The sequence below is a fragment of the Mirounga angustirostris genome, unplaced genomic scaffold (assembly GCF_029215605.1).
Source record: "Mirounga angustirostris isolate CCGP_5_RB_7025 unplaced genomic scaffold, mMirAng1.0.hap1 SCAF_1, whole genome shotgun sequence".
Classification (NCBI taxonomy): Eukaryota; Metazoa; Chordata; class Mammalia; order Carnivora; family Phocidae; genus Mirounga; species Mirounga angustirostris.
The window spans coordinates 190,486,503-190,506,272 of NW_026991709.1; the positions used below are offsets into that span (position 1 = coordinate 190,486,503).

The 19,770-nt window shown below is 37.0% G+C and overlaps 1 protein-coding gene across 42 annotated transcripts in view; it reads right to left on the reverse strand.

The window, feature by feature from the left end:
- SLMAP (sarcolemma associated protein) overlaps window positions 1-19,770 on the reverse strand; it is a 171,629-nt gene that overhangs the window by 12,396 nt on the left and 139,463 nt on the right. For 32 of the 42 annotated variants that reach the window (XM_064594733.1, XM_064594826.1, XM_064594776.1 and 29 more), the window contains 5 exons: window positions 12,748-12,870; window positions 11,622-11,696; window positions 8,621-8,941; window positions 8,018-8,135; window positions 3,348-3,519 (listed from right to left, as the gene is read on the reverse strand). In XM_064594733.1, the coding sequence (XP_064450803.1) occupies window positions 3,348-3,519; window positions 8,018-8,135; window positions 8,621-8,941; window positions 11,622-11,696; window positions 12,748-12,870 (809 nt within the window). The remainder of the gene's footprint in view (window positions 1-3,347; window positions 3,520-8,017; window positions 8,136-8,620; window positions 8,942-11,621; window positions 11,697-12,747; window positions 12,871-19,770) is intronic. The other 10 variants (XM_064594862.1, XM_045862104.2, XM_045862124.2 and 7 more) reach the window with 1 other exon arrangement.

Sequence of the window (19,770 nt, forward strand, 5' to 3'; positions counted from 1 at the left end):
GTATCTAAGGTACTAACCACTATGATTGGGACATTTCTATTTTTCGACCTAAAACTTATAAGCATCAGTAAATAATTTTTACGAATCTGTTCCTGACAAATATTTTTCTAGAGTGAAACATGAAACTTCCTGCTCTGAAAAACTGTTCACTGAATATAATTTGACGTTCAGACAGACAAGCCTCTCCTTTGAATACAGGTGAGGTCAATGCAAGACATAGTACGGCTTGCCTCTAAGTGCTGAGGAGGCAGGAATTCTGACTGGTTCTATTTCTAGATATTGCATCTTACATGCAAGCTGGGCTCTCAGTCAAAGAGCAAAAATTGTTCTGCCGTTGGTTATGCCTCTGTCTCAGCCTCCAGTGCCCCACTCTGCCACCGCTGAAGGTTTTAGAAGGAAGAAAGACAAGGACTGAATATAATATAAATATACCACGGGACCAGCGTACCACAAAGGTTTTTCCTCTTTCAGTCTATCTCCAAGAAATTTCTCAGTAGAGGACACCTTTATGTGGTGCTTCTGAATAATGCAAATACTCTGGAAAGATCAATTAGGAGCTCATCATTATGTACTCCAAAGAGAAGTACTAAGGAGGATGCAAATGTATAAAAACATTAATCAGAAGAGGTGGGAGCAGGGGGATTAGCATCAGCAGAAAGACCACCAGTAAGTGGGAAGAAAGATACGGGTACTGAGAGGGAGGTAAAATGTGAAAGGAATTCCCTGTTACCTAACAGTGTTCCCAGAACAAGTCTGGGTAGTATGTCAGACAATGAACTATGGAATAAGATTCATGGACTTTATGACAGCTTTTTTTCTGGGGTCTGTGGACTTCCTTCCAGAAGGCAGAAGGTTGCCAGCAGGCTGCCAAAACAAATTCAGTGTGCCTAGACTAGTCTCTTAGAACATAATCAATTCTCAGTGATCTGATTCTTAACAGTGACTAATAAAGGGTAAGTGAAAACTGCTTTGCTGACCTAAATTCTCCCTTACTTTCCTTTTCCACTATTCTTACATCCAGCCTGCCCTTTACACCAAAGCACTTAATCATTTCTCTGTTCCAGTGGCTGTGAAGCAGAGTGACAGGAAGACAGCTCAGTCAGGAAGAGCCTGCTGTTTACCTTCAGCCTGTGAGCAGGGTGGGAGGGGCTCTGGCCCCACAGCAAGGTGGTGAAGCCAGACAGCTTTCCTGAGTCAGTCTTTGCACCATGGACTTGTGTACCAACGTTTTATGAATTCTTAAATTATAGATATACCTACTAAAGTATAAAGATGCTTTTCTTAAGTCAGATAAAAAGGTGATATACCATTATTTTTCTCTTAATACTTGAGGATTAAAATTTACTTTCTCATGTACCTTTTTTTGGTTAAATGTTCAAATACAAGTTGCCATACATATAAAATTTAATTGTTGGAACAAAAGGTCACCTTCTGCAGCCTTAGTTTCACACCTGGCTTGGATAGCAATTTTGCTCCATCTTGCTTTCTAACTCGTAGGTGAAAAAGGAGCTCAGTTCTGATTAAGAGGAAAATACCACACAATATTACCAACACCTTTGGTTCTTCTTCATAAAAATAATCATATCTGGCTTGCTTAGCTTGTAATATTTTAGCCTGTTACAGTGCTGAAGATACATGATACTGTGCACATTAAGCATGATTCTATGAGAGAAAGGAGAACAAAGGGGAAATGTTGAAAGAGAATATATGTGCATTAATAAAAGGTAGTAATTCATTTGCAGTGGATTACACAGATATAAGAATCTCATTAAAGAACATTTTAGTTACAGACTAGTATCCAATAGTTAACATCAGGACAAACAGAAAGAGAAGCAATCTTACATTACAAAGGAGTGTGATGACTACACATCATTTCACAATGGAAAACACTGAACAAGAAAGTAGAAAAGAAACATATTGACAAGTTCACACATATTTTTAAATGTGCTGCATTTAATGCAATCCAAAGCTATCAACAATTTAGACACTGTGACAACATGCCACTGCCCATTTGTGGAAGCAGTTAAAGCGTTTCTCACTGATTGCTCAGTGACCAAAAACAGGCAAACAAATAATGCAACAAAACGGCCAATGCATTCAGAGTAACATACAACAGAATCATCTTCCAACCACAGCATTCTTCCCAGATTTTGAAAGAAATATGGCATACGGACTGGAAGGACACAAAGTGCTTACAGTATTAAATACTAGGATATTTACTTTGGCACAAAATTTGTGTTCCAACTAAATAAAATGAGATTGCTCCCAGAACGCATATCCTTAGCAAGAAGATAGAAACGAACATATTACAAAATCAATATGGCCACACATAAATAAAAAATGTTACAGGTTTTTTTTTCTTTCGTTAAGAACAAACATGAAGACAGAAGAACAATAATCATGTCCACGTTCAGGATACTACAAGGAAAGGGAAGTGCAAAGAAAAACTGCATTGACTGAACAGATTTTCTAAAAATAATTTTGGGGAAATTTGTTATTAAAGACAAAAAGTTGTCTTCAACTTCCTTCTATGTATAATGAATCCTTCATTTAAGAGAGTCTACAACTGGGATGGCCCCGACCAGAAGGTCAAGATGCACCAGCCTTCTCTGTCCCCTGAGCTGGCCAGGACTCAATGCAGGGAGTAGGATAAGGCAGCAGGACTGAACGCAGCTCTCCTTGCCCCGTTGTCAACTTCAAGGTTTTGCTCAGAAAGAAGCTGGGTGGGTCTCTACTCCAAAATCAGCCCTCACCATTTTTAACATGGTTTTTTTTAAAAGCCACCCAAGTCAAGGTTTTAAGCAAAATGACATGAAAAGTGAGCATGCATATTTGTGAAGAAGGGGAGAAGAAGGGGAAAATGGGGTGGGAGTGCAGGAGAAGAAAGTAAAAGGTCACAGAACTTGTGTTTGGCTGGCTGGCTATGAGGTAAATTTTACATTTCAGGCCAGTGTTACTGAGGGCTTTGGACAGCATTATGGTGTGGCCCCAGTTTGCTTTTTGAAAGTATTCTAAGTTAAATATGATACTGTCTTTGAAAGATAAACAATGAATTGAGTAATCTGGTATACAAAGGGCTTCTCATATAGGTCAACTAACTGGTAGAGAAAAAATTTTAATGTAATTTTGTATATTTATATTTTTGAGACCAAATCCTACTGATGAATTCTCTATATATGGACCATGAAAAATAGCTAGAAATCATCAAGCAGAGATGCTCCAAGTATCAACTTTGTGACAGGTAATGTGACTTCTGCTTCCCTTTATTTCTAACTAGCATGAATATCTGATTTGCTTTTGGCTTTAAGTCCAACCATAATTGGGCTCATAATGTCTTTTCGCTTTACCTCTTTCTGTACATCCTTTGCTTGGTTTTCAGCCTTACTGAGAAGAGTTTTTAAATCAGCTGAATCCCGAAGATGCTGTTCTTTCAAGGATCCCACTTGATTCTCAAGCTGTTTTCTAGTCATCTGAAGGATGCTGAGATCACTGGTAAGCTCTAAACTCTGCTTCTGAGAACTGCAACATAAATATTGACAGTTATTCAATTCATGTAGAAACTAGACATAGCAGGAAGTCTAATTTCTTATACATTTCACTAGGAGCGATGGAGTAAATTACAGAGGAGGGAAAAATACATAAAAGAGAATAAGATATGTTCAATAAATTAAAGCATTAAAATACTAAAAAATTGCATGTTTAAAGCTGTGTTCTATTTTCAGATTGAAATATGCACAGAGACTGAAATCTTAAAAGTGAAAGTAGATGACTAACTGTATATTTTGTTATATCACATTATATTAATTGTTTCATAAAAAGATTCAGAGTGGGGCGCCTGGGTGGCTCAGTTGGTTAAGCGACTGCCTTCGGCTCAGGTCATGATCCTGGAGTCCCGGGATCGAGTCCCGCATCGGGCTCCCTGCTCAGTGGGGAGTCTGCTTCTCCCTCTGACCCTCCTCCCTCTTATGCTCTCTGTCTCTCATTCTTTCTCTCTCAAAAAAAAAAAAAAAGATTCAGAGTGGGGCTTCCCCAGGAAATCAGCACATATTTCAACTATTTTCTTATTTAGTTTAAGTATTTGACAAATAGGATGGGGGACAAAAACTTAAGCTTAGGAGTCACTGTCTATTCAAGTAAAGATAAACCTACTCAAATGAAAAGACACACCAAATTGGGGGAAAAGCATGAAACAAAAAACCAGGAGGCGGGGTTCTAGACCCCAGTGCTGCCACTATTCAGTTGTGGGACATTGAGCAAGTCATTTAACTGGTTCAGTTTCCTTCTCTGAGGAAGCATTTCCTGAGCTTGGAGATCTGTGCCAGGCACCATGTTACACAGAAACAAGTAACACAAGGAGAGTCTCAGTGCCCTCCATTGTCAAGTAAGAAGATTGAATTCAGTAATTTCTGAGGCTGATCTTTGGCTTAAATTCTATAATTACTTTTATAACTTGATGTAAAAAAATCCAATTTACACAGTAGGAAAATAGCTTAATAGGCAGGAATAGAATTCTTTGTTCAATTCCTTCTACATCACAAACAACAAAAAACAAAAGACCTACATAGTGTAGCTGTATGAAAGAATGTGGATCCCATCTACAACAGAAATAGCTAAAGGAGAATAAAGTTTTCAAGATGACAGTTTTATGCTTCTCAGAATGGAACATAAGATTGAGACTCAATATTGTTAGTGAAGGAACTATGGAGTATAAATCCCATTCTGATTGTATGCCAGGCAAATTCTTAAGGGGTGTGATGTCAGTCCAATATACAAAATGGCATAGGAGACTCTGTAAAGAAAGACTAACTTCTAAATACTACTTAAATGCTGAGGAGGCTTGCCAAATAAAGTTAGAGTGCCACTAAACCAGAAAAGTTTAGGAAACAGAATTTGTCTTAAATAGTTTATGTGAGTTTAGGCAGACAACTTTGACTAAGGATATAATATATTCCACCCTTCTGGGACCTAATATTTTTAAACTGTATGCTTCTAACTCATAAGGAGTTTGCTGCTTTTCAACACTTCAACAAATCTGAAGTAATTCAAAATGTAGCATTTAACAACCTGCCAGATTCTAATTAATTACATCTCAAAAAGAAGGATCAAGTTTAAATCTTTAAAATATCAATAATCCCAAGGCAGGAATAATGTAAGATAATCAATACTAGTAATCAAAGATCACTATTTCTTGCTTAATTGAATAGCAAACTAAATGGATCCCCTAAGATTCCAAATATGAAGAATTTGAATGTCTGCATCATCTTACACTCATTTTAAACCAAACAATTTGCCCAAATGTGCTGTCAACACAATCAGTTGGTACACACATATATACTCACATGTGTATACAGTGGTGTTTGGGCCTTTATTCTGTCCTATTCAGGTTCTGGAATTCTTGTTACAAAATTTTACATGTTACAAACATGTTTACTCTTTGTTACTAATTATCTCTAAACATTTAAAAAATACTACACATAAATGTATGAAAAGACTGGAAAAACAGGACACAATAAATATTGTTACTACATGGTATTACAAGAAGGCATCTCAGAGAAAAAATCAGCACACCTTCTTCCTTTAACTAGTTGATTTTTTTTTTTTTTTTTAGATTTTATTTATTTATTTGACAGAGAGAGAGAGAGACAGAGAGAGAACACAAGCAGGGGGAGTGGCAGAGGGAGAGGGAGAGAAGCAGACTCTCCGTGGAGCAGGGAGCCCGATGTGGGACTCGATCCCGGAATCCCGGGATCATGACCTGAGCTGAAGGCAGACGCTTAACTACTGAGCCACCTAGGCACCCTCAACTAGTTGATTTTTAAAAATATATAATCTATTACAATTTTATTGTTTTAAGCAGATAATGAGGCTTACTATTTTCTAATGGGTCTAGTCCTTTGTTTCCTCCTAAAGCTTGTTTTTATGGGAACTGACCTTGACCTTCACTGAGTTTCTGCTAACCCTTATTTTCTTTAGGAGTATAAACACAGGCTAACAAAAGAGTAAAGACTCCCATTTCTGGTGTACTGTGGGGAGGGAAATGGATTAATTAAGAGTGGCTTCACTCTGGAAAACAGTATGGAGATTCCTCAAGATGTTAAGAATAGAGCTACCCTACGACCCAGCAATTACACTACTAGGTATTTACCCCAAAGATACAGATGTAGTGAAAAGAAGGGGCACATGCACCCCAATGTTCATAGCAGCAATGTCCACAATAGCCAAACTGTGGAAGGAGCCGAGATGCCCTTCAACAGATGAATGGATAAAGAAAATGTGGTCCATATATACAATGGAATATTACTCAGCCATCAAAAGGATGAATACCCACCATTTGCATTGACATGGATGGAACTGGAGGGGATTATGCTAAGTGAAGTCAGTCAAGCAGAGAAAGACAATTATGATATGGTTTCACTCATATGTGGAACATAAGCAATAGCACGGAGGACCATAGGGGAAGGGAGGGAAATTCAAAGGAGGAGAAATCAGAGAGGGAGATGAACCATGAGAGACTAGGGACCCCGGGAAACAATCTGAGGGTTTCAGAGAGGAGGACGGTGGGGGGAGGGGGTAACAGGGTGATGGGTATTGAGGAGGGCACGTGTTGTGATGAGCACCGGGTGTTATACTTAACTAATGAATCATTGAACACTACATCAAAAACTAATTATGTACTATACAGTGGCTAACTGAACATAATTAAAAAAAGAAAAAAAAGGGAAAAATAATTCTCAAATAATAAAATAAAAGAAAAATAACCAATAAAGTTTCTGAGGAAAAAAAAAAGAAAGAAACCAAGCTCTGGGTGCCGAGTGTGCTCCTGGTTACTGGAATGTTGTTACTTTTAGGCCTTCTCAGCTGACAAAGTAAGGAAATATATGTGCATACTAAGCTCTGTATATACACATATCTATAAACATTTCTATATGTATCCGAGGAGAATATGTTTATTTTTACTTTCTTGGATGTGAAAGAGCCACAGACAACACTTTGGGATTATGGGTGATACTTGCTTTTTTTTTTTTTTTTTTTTTTTAAGATTTTATTTATTTATTTGAGAGAGAGAGAATGAGAGACAGAGAGCATGAGAGGGAGGAGGGCCAGAGGGAGAAGCAGGCTCCCTGCCGAGCAGGGAGCCCGATGCGGGACTCGATCCCGGGACTCCGGGATCATGACCTGAGCCAAAGGCAGTCGCTTAACCAACTGAGCCACCCAGGCGCCCCCTGATACTTGCTTTTTATCCTTTTCAAAATACTTCATATTTTCCAAAATGAAAGTGGATTGTTTTGTAATGGGAAAAAAAGAGAGTGGCTTCAATGATAAACAGGTACTACTTTCATATTCTGAATTAGAACATAGTGTTCAAATAAAAATATGGAATGGATCAAATTTTTAAGGAAAAAATCAATTTTAAACTATACAACAAATGTTGGTGGGAAAACAGGACTCGGCTAAATTTGCTGGCATAAATTTATTGCATTCATTGGTTTGCTTGTAAGGTACTGGATATTAGAAAGACATACTGGTTTGGGAGAGTTTTTGATTTTATATATTATTACTCTTTATATAACTCTGTGAAATTCAAAAGCTGAATTTGTATCTTTCAATGGTATAAATTCTTTATTATAGTCATTTCCTGATTACCCTAATAGATGGACTCACTGACACGAAAGAAAAACAACTTATATTTGAAATTTTTATCATTTAGTTTATGGGACAAATTCAATCACTAAGTATAGATCTTTGCTGTTTGTTTAGGGCTTTGGTGGGGGTGCTGTAGTCCACGAATGTGTATTCCTTGAGTATACCAAAAGGAAAGGACATGTAGGATGATGGGGGAAGTCCAAAAAAAAAAAAACCCGCTGAAGTATTGTTAGTGTGCTTAACCTGTCAAATAGCCAAAAAGTCTGGCTGAACATTTTGTTTCAAAAAGGTATTTAAGTATCAAATTTAAATTTAATTTAGATGAAAATTTAAGATAAAGAAATATTTTGAAGCTAAAAGAGTTCTTGCATACTTGTGCAATTCTTTTTCTTGCCGCTGCAGTTCTGATGATAACAAAACATTTTCCTTTTTTAGAGAATGGCATTCGGTTTCCAATACATTCCATTCCTTTCTCAACTTCTCTAGTTCACCTAAAATAGTCCCAAAACATATTCATTAATATAGGAACATAACTTCCATAATAATTCAAAGGATAAGGGAAATATTTCAAAGAAAAACATACTTGCCCCCCCTTAAAAACATGTAGATTTTACATGACTATTCTTTGGTTTCTGTTTATTTGGCCTCTATACCTCAGGTAAGTTCCATCACCTTGAACTTCAGCAATATTTTCTTCCCACTTCACTTTTATAAAACAGTTCAGTAGTATTAAAATAAAATATAAAATTGTAAAAAATTTCAATTTATTGTAGAACTTGTGGACCTGAAGAATGTTTATAGCCCCAATATAAAAACATTGTTTTAAAAAAAACCCCCCAAAACAAAAAAAACCCACATTGCTTTATACAACCAAACTGTTATCAAAGAGAAAAACAGCCCAAATCGTTATTCTGTGCAAGATATAAAGTTATCATTGTCAAGAATTAAGAGCTTTATGTAAAATATGCACACTCACTTTGTAGCCTTGTTGCTTCCTCTCTCTGCTGATCCTCACACTGCTGACATCGAAGCTGAAAACTATTTTGCAGACTCGTGATTTCTTTCTCATATTCAGACGCTGCTTTCCGCCACCGCTCAAGCTCAGCTCGCACCTTCTTAAGCTCTTCTTGTAACGAGGCAATGTCAGTGTCCCGCTCAGAAGCAGCCTTTTCTGCTGCTTGATGAAGGAGCAAAATTTCATCTCGGGCACTAAGCAGTTCATCTCGAGTGCTTGTGATTTCACTGTCCTTCTCCTCCCGGAGATTCTCAATATTGATGTGTAACCTCTGTAGTTGGGCTACAAAAGTATATTGATCCATCATTCTTTGTCCAAAGCAATTACAAATAAATGAACTGCCCAAATGGGATTATAGTTACTGCCTAGACCAGGCTGGAGGAGCTGTTTGTTGCTTTTGATTAAATAGTACAAGCAATCCATGTTTAATGCAGAAAATGTCAAAACACAGAAACACAAAGAGTAAAAAACCAAAGTGATCTTTTTACTTCTCCCTCACAGAGAAAGTTGTTTCTAGCATTTGGAATTTATTCTTCTAGATTTTTTATATGCATTTTATACACATATAAAAGCAAAAACAGGGAGGGATTGTAATATATATAATGTTCTCTATCCTGCTGGTGATGAATATCTTTTAATAACAAAAAAATTACACTGTTACTTCTTTGACTAATCCTTTATTTTAGACATTTTAGGCTCTTCAGTTTTTAATTACTATCAAAAGTACTGCTTATAATGCAATCCTGATTTTTTTCTTAGAGTGAATTCCTAGACACAGAATTGCTTGGTCAGATGGTATGCATTAGTAAAATCTTTGATGTTCTTGATTCAATTTGCAGTTTAAATGTCAGTTCCTTAAAGAAGCTTTCTCTGCTGTCTTATCTAAAAATAGCCCTCTCGTTTTCTAGCCCATTACTCTGCCTTTACGGACACATTTTATATTTGCCTATGGTTTATCTTTTCCACTGACTGTACATCTCATGCATACTCTATCCTCAATACTAGCAAACAACCAAGAATTACTGGTTGAATTAATGAATTGACAACATTAATGAATAACGCCTAATCAAGGAGGTGTATTTTTAACAGATCTGGTCCTGTGCCCTCAAGGACTGAGCTGGAAACAATTTGTATAAAATACTTGGTTCAGAACTAGAAAAATAGTCTTGGTTACTATAACACAAGAAAACTATAGGTAGGAAAAGTTCCTTAGGTAGAAAAGAGTAATTAAAATAATTAAGAGAATTTAAGGCTGAGAAAGGGGAAGGCTGCTCCATAAATAAGCGTTAAAAAAAATATAAGGCCTCTGCAGTTTGCAGGAAGCACTGAGAGGTTAACAAGTTCAGAATCTGAAGACACAATGGCCGGAGATTAACAGGACCATACACTTATGGATAATGTCATAAAACACACATGCTGGCACTAGGGGGCACTCAATGATGCCTAGATAAGACCGCTTTAAGATAAAAGGCAGCCCTATGTTACAGAACCTTTAGGGAAAATTGCCCATACGCACTACAGAATGCAAATATAGATTGAAATCAAATTTACATAAGCTAATGGATAAAGGCATTAAATTATAAGAGTTTAAAGAATTTTCTCTTCAAAAAGACATAATATACCCCAGGAATTCTAACTTGACCATAATAAAATTTAAATTTTTAAATAACTCAAACGTCCTTAGGGGAGCCTGGGTGGCTCAGTTGGTTAAGCGTCTGACTCTTGATTTTGGCTCAGGTCATGATCCCAGGGTCATGAGATCAAGCCCTGTGTTGGTCTCCATGCTGGGCATGGAGCCTGCTTAATGTTCTCTCTCTCCCTCCCACTCCCGGGCTCGCTCTCACTCCCTCCCTCCCTCCCTCCCTCCCTTCCTCACTCTTGCTCTCTTAAAAATAAATATATAAATAACTCATATGTCCCATTCAAAAATAAGAAAGAAAACACCAAAGACTGCTTTTTCTCTGGGATATTTTAGGGCAAATATCATAGGCCTCATACAATGATTCCCCATTTTTTCTGAACTGAGTTTGTCTATTTAATTTCTTCTCACCCTACATCTCAAACTAAAATTTAAAAATAACATTAGTTCCTTCTTTGACAATGAAGACAAATTAATTTTGCTTTAGGAATTTTACAATAGCATGGGAAAGAAAGATCTCCCCTAGGGCTCTCACAATTCGAGCCTAACAGTACCAGAACTATGATTTGAAGTAAACCCTTGGCAGGCAAGGATCTTTCTGGTCTTTTCTGCAATGAACCTGTGATAGCTCACACAAAGAGATAGCAAAATGGTGGGTATGAAGAGCAGCCTCTACCAATGAAGGCACTGCAGGGATTATTATTCTATTCCATGTGATATATAATTTTTGTTGCAATGCAAGTATGTTTTTTGTTTGTTTTTTTAAAGCTTTATTTATTTACTTTGAAAGAGAGAGAGCACGAGTGGGAGGGGCAGAAGGAGGGAGTAAGAATCTCAAGCAGACTCCGCATCAAGTGCAGAGCCCAACATTGGGCTTGAACTCATAACCCTGCGATCAGGACCTGAGCTGAAACAAAGAGTCGACGTTTAGCTGACTGCGCCACCCAGGTGCCCCTCAATGCAGTATGTTATGAGCATTAGAAATAATGTCACCAAGTTAAAAGTGCTGATGCACAGAGTAGCTCAAATTGATATCCTGTCCAAAGGCCCCCTCTGTAGCAACTCACTATATAACCCAGAGTCTTACCAAACCCATGTCTTCACCCATGCTCTTCCCACTCCAAGTGTCCACTATTAGAGTACTAGGGAATTGTGTTTAAAACAAAACAAAACAAAAAGCCCACCAAGAGCCTAGTTATAGTCTCAGATTCTAGGGACAAACCAAAGACATGAAAAATGGGAACTCTCTGTACTCTTACTTTCCATTCCTTTTGAATCACTACAAACAATAATAATCCCAAATAGCCCTGGGGTGTTCCATACCTTGAAGAACTTGTATTTGTTTACTGGATTCCTCAACTTGATTTCGATAGGCTTTTCTTTCTTCTTCCAAAAGAGCTAAAAATAAAAATAAAATACAGTATATCTAATTTTGTGAGTTAATGGAAGTGTTCAGAATTGAGCGGGTGGAAATTTCTAAGAAATTCTCACCTAAAGCTTATTGAAGGAAACAAAAGCTAAGCAGTAAATATTATCAGTATTAGCAGTTAAAAGTTTAAAGATTTTAGGAGCACAAAACAGTAGTAAGTAATCAATCTATTCAACCAAGTAGCAGAGTTTTCTAGACCTTATATCACCAAGATTATATGTGTTATTCTTTACATGAGGAGCCTTCTTGATAGTTGTTAATCAGCATTTTGAGCTTAAATTTTAAAAACAGACTTAAAACCCTCATGTTTACAGCCAAGTGAGTACTAACTAACAGAAAGTTCCCAGTTCCTCCTGGGGATGTGAATCTTCCTCCTGATCAGGAAGGTTGTCCATCTTAGAGAACAGGAGGACTCCATAGGCTATTTACTTTCTCCTTGTTCTAAGACTTTGTACGGTACCAAGTGACTGCAACTAGGTAGTTACTGTGAATGATATGGAAATGTAAGCTCTAGGGAATAAATATCACCAACTCCACTAGCCTATGACACTATGGATAAGTAAACTACTAGAAAAGAAAGTGGTTGGGAAACTTCACGATTCTATACCTTTACCTTGCCTGGTTGTTTCCATTTACCGAAGAATACACTATAAAATCACAGGGCATATAAATTTCCCTCATCTTACACTGAAGAACAACATTAGGTGTAACTAAAACTTAGAAATTGAAATACATTGTTTTTTCCTTTTGTTGCACTTAATATGTAATTAACTGTTAAGATCTTTCACTGGTACAGGTCCTTCTTGATCTTCACTCACATCAACAAGGTGAAGGAAGTAGAGCAACTGTAACTCTCCCCACTATATTGTCTGAAACATATGTTCAGAGAGGGTAAGTGAATGTTCCAAGATCACATAGCTAATAAAGTTGTGGATCTGGAACAAGATACTATGCCTCTGGACTCAGTTATGTCACATTGTTTCCGCATCCCCTAAAGAATCAATGTAATCTTGATCTCACCTTGAAGTTCAAAGCATTTTTGTTTACTCGCTCTAGCTAGTTCCTGGGCTTCAATCAATTCCTTGCGAAGATGCTGAATTTCTTGTTTTGCCTCAATTTCTGACTGTGCACCCTGCAAGTCATCTGACAAAAATACGTTTATTTTAAAAGCAAGAGTTAGTATCACACTATAATCTCTGCAACCAAATATTAGCCATCTCTTTCATGTTTAGACATGCATAGTTAAAGAACACAGCACAACTGAGTTAAATAAAATTTAGAAGCAAATTATATTAAGCATTTTAGTCATTTTACCCTGGAGAAAGAACACAAGTACAGCTAAATATATATTAGTAATTCATGGCAATGGTATTATTAAATATATATTAATAAATACTAATTATACATTTCACTCATGTAGAGCTTATGTAAGCCTTGACGTTCAGTAAAATGGGCATACGGCATTCTTCTTCATCAATTTTGAAATTGCTTGATAACAAGTTAGAAAAAAATTCACTTGGAACTTAACTGGAAATGGAAAAACAAACACAAACTTTTCTTCAGGAAAAAGTGTTTTAGCGTTATTTCCCCCTTGTGGAGAACAAAATAAAAACCAGGCTGAAATCTCTACCATGCTCACTTCGTCATCAGTATTTCTCCAACACTAAACACATAACAAATATTTGCTCAATTATTAAATAATGTGACCTAAATAAATTAGATCCAACATTACATCTCAAATATGCCCCCTCCCCTAATGTCTTTCTTTACTCTCTTGTAACTCCCCTCATCTTTCACTGTATTAATATCTTCTGCTATTGAACACTGCCTGAAATAAATATATCATCAGTTAGGCCATATTCTTCTAGTGTATTCTATTTGACTATTACTTTGGTTTACAAGTAGCTCAGGCATAACAACTTTATTACAAAAGAGCTAAGAGGGGCGCCTGGTTCAGTTGGTAGAGCACGTGACTCTTGATCTTGGGGTTGTAAATTCAAGCCCCATGTTGGGTATAGAGATTACTTAAAAATAAAATCTTTAAGGGTGCCTGAATGGCACAATCAGTTAAGCGTCCAACTCCTCATTTTGGCTCAGGTCATGATCTCAGGGTTGTGAGACTGAGCCTGTCACGGGCTCCAGGCTCAGTGAGGAGTCGGATTGAGATTCTCTCCCTCTCCCCTTCCCCCAACTCATGCTCTCTTTCCCTTTCTCTCTCTCAAATAAATAAAATCTTTTTTAAAAAAAGATTTTATTTATTTATTCATGAGAGGTATAGAGAGAGAGAGGCAGAGGGAGAAGCAGGCTCCCAAGGAGCAGGGAGCCCGATGCGGGACTCGATCTCAGGACCCTGGGATCATGACCTGAGCAAAAGGCAGACGCTTAACCATCTGAGCCACCCAGGTGCCCTCAAATAAATAAAATCTTAAAAAAAAAAAAAAAATCTTTAAAAGAAAGAGCTAAGAATAAAATTTCACAATATGATCACAGCAGGTCTTAGGTGTTACATACACATATTTTCATACTCAGACTATATCCAACTTTTTCCTGCAGGAAAAAGTAAATTTGACTCTGGTTTCATTTATTCTAGTCAACCTATCAATTCTTCCTTCAAATGGTCTCTTGGTAAGGGGGGAGGCATGTAAAGAGAGAGAGAGAGAGATTTTCCAGTGGCAGGAGAACTGTCACAGCAACTACAAAACTTCTCTTCCAACACCACACATTGGAGTCTGCAAAAGTCCTAGCTGCCCACCTCTGGATTTGTCATTATGTCCTTATTATCAGGAGTATTTAGGAAGTAAGTGTCATGATGCCTACGTCTTATTTTCAAGCGGTTTAGCAAAAAAACCAAAACATACATACATAACATCCTTCAATAGATAATTTCTTAGTAGTATATTTGTGTTTTTTTAACCTTGGCACTTTTGACATTTGGGGCTGAATAATTCTTTGTTCTGGGGGCTGTCCTGTGGATTGCAGCATGTTTAGAAGTTTCCCTGGTCCCTACCTACTAGATGCCAGCAGCACTCCCTCTGAGTTGTAACAACCAAAATGTTTCCATATATTGCCAAATGTCCCTCTGGGGGTAAAACTGCTCCATGTTGAGAACTACTGTTCCAGGCTAATAATTTGATAACCAAGAAAAAAAAAATCTATATGTAGACCTGTTTTCCACAGAAGCACTGGTTAGTAGCTCTGAAACTGCTTTTTGTGTATTCTAAAAGTGATCAAATAAATAAATATATTGTAGATAAAGAGAGATAGGTTTCTTACTGTTGGAGAACAGAATTAACTATATGGAAATAGGGAAGACAGAATTAATCCTGTGGTGTAGGGTAGGATTAGAGTATGAACTCTAATAGATCTGAATGTATAGACAAATGCAGATGTAGAAATTAAATATAGGTATGTGAGATTCTGTATATAGATACACATATATGTATGGGCATAAGTATATGTGTACATCTATTTCTTAAATGTCTACTGAGTGGGCCTAGAAGTAATAAGCACACCAAATACTCAGATCTTGGTTTCTAAATACTATTCTCCACTAAAAAAGAACTAGAGCTCTTTGGAGAAATTGTTGATTTCAGTGCTAACTAAGGGTGGGAAAGCACAAAATGAATGTAGAACACCTTTTGTGTCAGAAAGTAACAAAGGGCTAAAAGAATGGTTCATGTTGAAAAGATACAAGGGGCTCCCACTGGCCAAATGTGGGAGAATGTGGGCATCAAAATAAATAATGATAGTGAAAGGTTATAATCCACTGAATAACACATAAATCCATGAATTCACAATGATATAGATAAGGAAGGAAAGAAAGAAGGAAGGGAATGAGGGAGGGAGGGCACAAGAAAACCCTTCCTAATGGTAGAAGGCCAGCTAACAAATGTAGAGGGAATGATAGAATTAGGAAATCACTATTTGGCAACTATTATAGTAATAACTGATTCAAGCAAGAATCCTCCATAGATGCTAACACTAGATAAAATTTGAGAAGTAACAGGATATTTATACAGAGTTAACATTACCAGTGACAGAACAATTCAACATCAGTTGCCTCCTGATATGATGTCCAATATTATTACTGAGGGACATTTTACAAAATAACTGTGCTCTTCAAAAATGTCAATATCATGATAAACAAAGAACTGAGAAACAGTTCCAGATTAAAGGAGACCAAAGACATGTGACAAGTGAATACACTGTATGACTCAAGATTTTCTTTTATAATGACATTATTTTTCTTTTATAGAAGACATTATTGAGACAACTGACAAGATGGGAATGAGGTCTGTGGATGTGATAATGTAATACATTACTGTTACTTTCCTAACCCTGAGAGTTGTATGGTGGCTATTGAAGAGAAACAGAAAATATACACTTAAGTATTCAGGAGTAAAGGCTATCAGGTCTGCAATTTACACTCAATGGTTCAGGGAGAGAGAGGAAGGCACATGGAGGAGGGAGAGGGAAATGGATAAATGAAATTCTGTAAAATAGTAACAGCAAATGGAGTGAAAGGTTAACATTTGGAGAATCTAGATGAAGAGTATATGGGATTCTCTGTTCTATTCTTGCAACTTTAAGTCTGAAATTGTATCAAAATAAAAACTTAAAAGCAAAATTTCTACGTACGTACACATATAAATAAAGAAAATATGGTAAAATACTAACAATAGTTGAATCTAGGTGGTAGGCATATATGAGTGTTTTTGGTACTCTTCAAATTTTCTTGTGTTTGAAATTTTTCATAATTAAAAAAGGTCTCTTGAAATTACCAATCCCAATGTCACAATCTTAGAATAAGCCCCAATCATTTCTGTCCAAAGTCTTGCCCTTAACCTAGCCTGCCCTTCTGCATTCTATCCTATATTGGAATACTAAAGCAATTCTCTTAACTCAGATCAAGAACTGATCTAAATGAGCACTGGGTGTTACATGCAACTGATGAATTGCTGAACACTACATCTGAAACTAATGACGTCCTATATACTGGCTAATTGAATTAAAAAAATAATAAAGAACCTATCTTGACTCCCTCTTATGACAGGTGCAGACATCTTTATCTGACTTTTTAAGGTTCTCCATAATCCAGTCATTACTTATTTTCACTAATATTTCACTCACTAATACACTCAATTCCTATTAGTCTCCTTAGTAGCTCTGTAGTAGTCACCAGAGTACTTTCCTCATGTATCTTTGCTCAGGCCATCTCCTTTACTCCTCCAAGCCTGCCCATCCTTTAAAGCCCAGGCTGAAGTCTCTGCATCTAACCCCGACTGCATCTAACTCCCAGCAGCACACATTGGTCTCTTGCCTGATTTCTAGAGCTTGATAGTCAAACCCAAGCAAACCAGTAAGCTCTTTGCAAGTTCTCTAATTGTTCAATAGCATTTAGCTTTATTTTTAAAAGGAGCATGAACCCATATAGATACACAGAATTTTGGAAGGCTTACTCTTTTCATTTGATAAATGAAGAAACAAAGGTTCAAAGATCTGAAATGGCTTACACATCTGGAAAGTGGTAGAGATAGGACTAGAATTCTCACTCTAGCCCAACTGTCTTTCCCATAAATCATAGTAACTTCTTAGTTATATGATAGAAATTAGCTTTAATTAGCATGCTTTCCTAACAACCAACTCTTACTTCTTCTCCAGAAATAAGAGAACTCCTATCATTGATTTCTTTTTAGTAACAAATGTTAAAAGCATATATGTTTCACACTTATGTTCCATACTACATGGGACACACTATACTCCATCTAATACAATGCTAGACATACAGTGAGCACTTAACTATGTGATTAATAAACAAGATAACCAAAGATTTGCATCTAAAATGTGTAGATTTAAAAAATAAACATAATAATCATAAATGAATTAATACAATAACTACAGAACTATTTTATTTTGAGGAAGGGGATCCTTTTATAAATGAAGAATCATATATAATCCGCCTTTAAGGTCTATGAAAGCAGACAATTCTTCAGCAGAACAATTCCCTTGATCAGTCATGTTATGAAGCAAAACTAATACTTGCTTTTTAAACTAAAAACAATGGAACAGATTTTATGGTAAGTAATTATGCTTCAGGAAACAAAATATAATCTAGGCATTAATAAATTGTGATAACATAGGGATTTACTATTTGCAAATTAGTTCTTTGTACCACATAATAAAAAGGATCAGCATTTTAATTAGAGCAAATAAGATGCCATAAATCAAATAATGGACACACACAAACTCTACATAGTGTTTGATCATAGAAATGAAGATACTGGCCAAAAATCTTTATAAATTAAATTTAATACACACAATTACTATTCAAACTAATCAAGTAGTTAGTGTGCAGATCCTCTTTTCAGAAAACCAAGTGCTAATTTTTTTATCCAAGACCGATGAGCAAATCCTTTTGTGCTAAGGTTGGCACACTGTATTTCATATGGCTATGTGGGAAAATGCATTACTTTACTATGGCTTGGGTCTACTCTCATGGTGCTCACTTTTGTCATGGGAAGGGAATCTCTATATCAATCTACTTCACAATCTTGGGAAAAGTGTTGTGATGAGTACTGGTGGAAAGTGTTTAGATGAAGATAAGTAAAAGCCTTTCTGAGCTAAATCCATTTTATTTAGATGTGCAAGTCACACAGAAATAAATGGTTTTTAGGAACCATGATAAGCTGTTAAGATGAACAGAATCTGTTTTATCTTTAACATAAATGCTGTATCCTTACAACTGCCTAGTGTATACAGTCTCGGCCACGGGCCAGCTTTTCTCAGAATAAGGCTAAACTCTTTTTTTTTTTTTTTTTTTTAAGATTTTATTTATTTATTTGACAGAGAGAGACACAGCGAGAGAGGGAACACAAGCAGGGGGAGTGGGAGAGGGAGAAGCAGGCTTCCCGCCGAGTAGGGAGCCCGATGTGGGGCTCAATCCCAGGACCCTGGGATCATGACCTGAGCTGAAGGCAGACGCTTAACGACTGAGCCACCCAGGCACCCTCCTACAAGATACCCTAAATTGAATTTCGTGTCATTACTTCTTCAGAAAAGTGACTAGAGGTTTAACGTAAATTCTGACCTTTGCTCTAAACATGGTTGAGATACTCTGAACCATTTGGAAAAGGGCCAAATCAAAGCACTTCTTCCTGTTTTATTTTACACCTGCATGTTTGCTGAAGGTTGATTGTAGCCATGTATGTTACCTCATCAACTAACAGAAGTGATCTGTCTGAGGGCATGTGATGTGATTAGCACTGGGTGTTATATGCAATTGATGAATTACTGAACTCTACATCTGAAATGAATGATGAACTATATGTTGGCTAAATGAATTTAATTTATTATTTTTTTAAAAAAAGAAGTGATCCCGGGCGCCTGGGTGGCTCAGTTGGTTAAGCGACTGCCTTCGGCTCAGGTCATGATCCTGGAGTCCCACATCGGGCTCCCTGCTCGGCAGGGAGTCTGCTTCTCCCTCTGACCCTCCTCCCTCTCATTCTCTCTGTCTCAAATAAATAAATAAAATCTTTAAAAAAAAAAAAAAGAAGTGATCTGTCTGAGGCAGGCTACTACGACCACTCCTCCCTTTGGAAGGTCTGGTAGTTGCAGGCTTGGTTGGTGAGAATAACCATCACAGAGGAGAAGGACCATTTTTCCATCATAGGTATATGCAGTCATGTGAGATAGTTCTAGGTGGCACCCTAACTATGAATTTAACTTTGGCAGCAGCCTTTAACTGTCGATTCTCACCCCTTTGCCATTCCTTCTGACCAGCCAGGTTCTTGACAACTGGTTCTTTTGTTGGCTCCTCTATCCACCCCACTGTCCTTTTCTTTCTCCATAAATTCCTCCTGCTATCATTGTTACCCTTATGCACAGAATTCCCAAACATGTTACTGCCTTCTGTCTGACCAAGTCTTATCTTTCATCACATTTGTCCCACACAGTCTGTGCTCCATCACACTTGTGTTCTTTTTTCTTTTTTTTTTTTTAAAGATTTTATTTATTTATTTGAGAGAGAGAGTGAGAGAGAGAAAG